General features: G+C 60.8%; 1 protein-coding gene across 1 annotated transcript in view; it reads right to left on the bottom strand.

Annotated features, from left to right (window-relative positions):
* Window positions 1-1,846, bottom strand: part of TTC16 (tetratricopeptide repeat domain 16) — a 12,896-nt gene that overhangs the window by 6,098 nt on the left and 4,952 nt on the right. Inside the window, exons 7-9 of the mRNA XM_015594300.2 lie at window positions 1,457-1,671; window positions 549-793; window positions 43-184 (exon numbers count right to left, since the gene is read on the bottom strand). Of these exons, the coding sequence (XP_015449786.1) occupies window positions 43-184; window positions 549-793; window positions 1,457-1,671 (602 nt within the window). The remainder of the gene's footprint in view (window positions 1-42; window positions 185-548; window positions 794-1,456; window positions 1,672-1,846) is intronic.

Below are 1,846 nucleotides of genomic sequence, written 5' to 3'. Positions count from 1 at the left end.
GGCCCCCCCCCCAGTCCGGCCCCGCCCCCAGCCCCTGCGCACTTGCTCTTCTGCTGGCAAAACCCCAATATCTCCTGCAGCAGGCCCATGCGCATGTTGGCGCCCTCGTCCTGCGGGTTCAGCTCCAGCGCCTGCTGGTAGTCCGCCTCGGCAAAGATCAGGTTGCCCAGCTGGAAGAAGCAATCTGGGGCCCAGGGGCGGGGGCTGAGTGAGCCCCCAACCCCGGAGCCTAGGAGTCCCAGCCTAGCCTGCTCCGCCTCCCTGGAGAACAGGGCCTGAAACTGGTGGCTGATAACACCCGTGGGTGGTCGGGGTCGCCTGCGGAGATTCTCCGAGCTTCAGCGCGCCTTTCCCTCCGCTGCCTGATTTCTGAATGTTCCTTAGACAGACTGTAGCTAGTCTGTCGAAGGCAACGTTTCCGCCAGTGTGCCCGTGGGGGCACTGAGACTCTTAACTGTTGCCTCTCCCTCTTTCTCCCTCCCTCAGAGGCCTCAAATGCCCAGCCCAGGCCTTGAGAGGCGAGGGGCTCCGGGCCGGCCCCGACTCACCGCCGCGGTTGATGTACAGACCCTTCTCCTGCTGCTCGTCCTTGAGCACCTTGTTGAGCAGCAGCACGCTCTCCTGGTAGGCGCCCTGCGTGTAGCAGTGCACGGCGAAGTCGTTGTAGGTCAGCAGCAGCTGGCGCTGCGCCTGCTGCACCATGTCCTCCTGGCACTCGGTCATCATGTCCAGAGCCTTCAGGAGGTCCTCCACGGCGGCATCAAACTCCCGGAGCCGTCGGTACATGGTGCCCCTGAGAGAGGGACATGAGGGCCAAAGCGCCGCACTGCCACTGACTGGGATTGGCTGGGCCAGCAGTGCCGCTCTGGGCCTTTTGACCCGCAGAAGTGGCCCATGTGTGTAGGGGGCTGGGGGTGGGGGCTCCACGTCATGTGCTAAGTTTGGCCTGTGAGGCCTGGATTGCTACTCAGGTGACCTGCTAGTCACTGGTAACTATACTTTTCTCAAAAATAGCTCCGTCTTTCTTTTGGGGAGCCAGGTACATGCCAGCCTCTATGCTAAGGCCTTTTTGTACTCCAGACAGGTGGTTCGCCCCCACTGTTTATATGAGAAAACCTAAGCTGAAGGAAGTTAAATGGCTCTGAATCACGTGGTGAGTCCTTGGCAGGTCCAGCTTCACACCCAAGCCTTGTCCACTGCGCTGGGCTGATCCTCCCAGCGTGAACTGCTCAGCGGCATTGGGGTGAGGCCAGGATTCCACTGTTAACTGAGGCTGCTGCTTGCCCCATCTCCAGGGGTGCCAGCAGAGACTACCCCATGATGCCTGACCGCAGTGGGGAGTAGGGATTTTTATTAGAAGCTAGATGGGGAAACTAGATGAGGCCTAAGGAGATTTGAGGGTCCTCTTGAGACCACACAGCTGGGCCCAAGACTGGCACCTCCCTCCGCCTCATACCGGAAGAGGAAGAGGCTGGGGTCCAGAGGGTTGTTTTCAATGGCACAGTTGATACAGTGTAGCGCATGCTGAGGCTTGCCCTGCACGGCTAGGATCCCCGCATCTTGGCGTGACTTCTGGGCCTGGTCCACCATCACCTTGAGCAGCACCTTGGCCTGTGCATGCTTGGGATCCAGTAGCAAGGCGCTGTGCAGGTCTTGATAGCAGAGCTTGGGCTGCAGGGGGCCAGGGGTGGCATCAGGGGTGCAGGCCAAGCTGAGCCCTACCCTGTCCATGGAGGGGGGTGGGCGGACCTCCAGGCCTGAAGGGGCCTTTCTCTGGGTGGGCTGGCACCATGCCACCCATTCTCGGTGCCCCCGCTTTGCTGTTCCACCTTTTCCGCCTCTTGAA

Source organism: Pteropus alecto, unplaced genomic scaffold (genome assembly GCF_000325575.1).
Source record: "Pteropus alecto unplaced genomic scaffold, ASM32557v1 scaffold67, whole genome shotgun sequence".
NCBI lineage: Eukaryota > Metazoa > Chordata > Mammalia > Chiroptera > Pteropodidae > Pteropus > Pteropus alecto.
The sequence above is the reverse complement of the archived record's forward strand: the minus strand, read 5'-3'. Positions and strand labels throughout refer to the sequence as shown.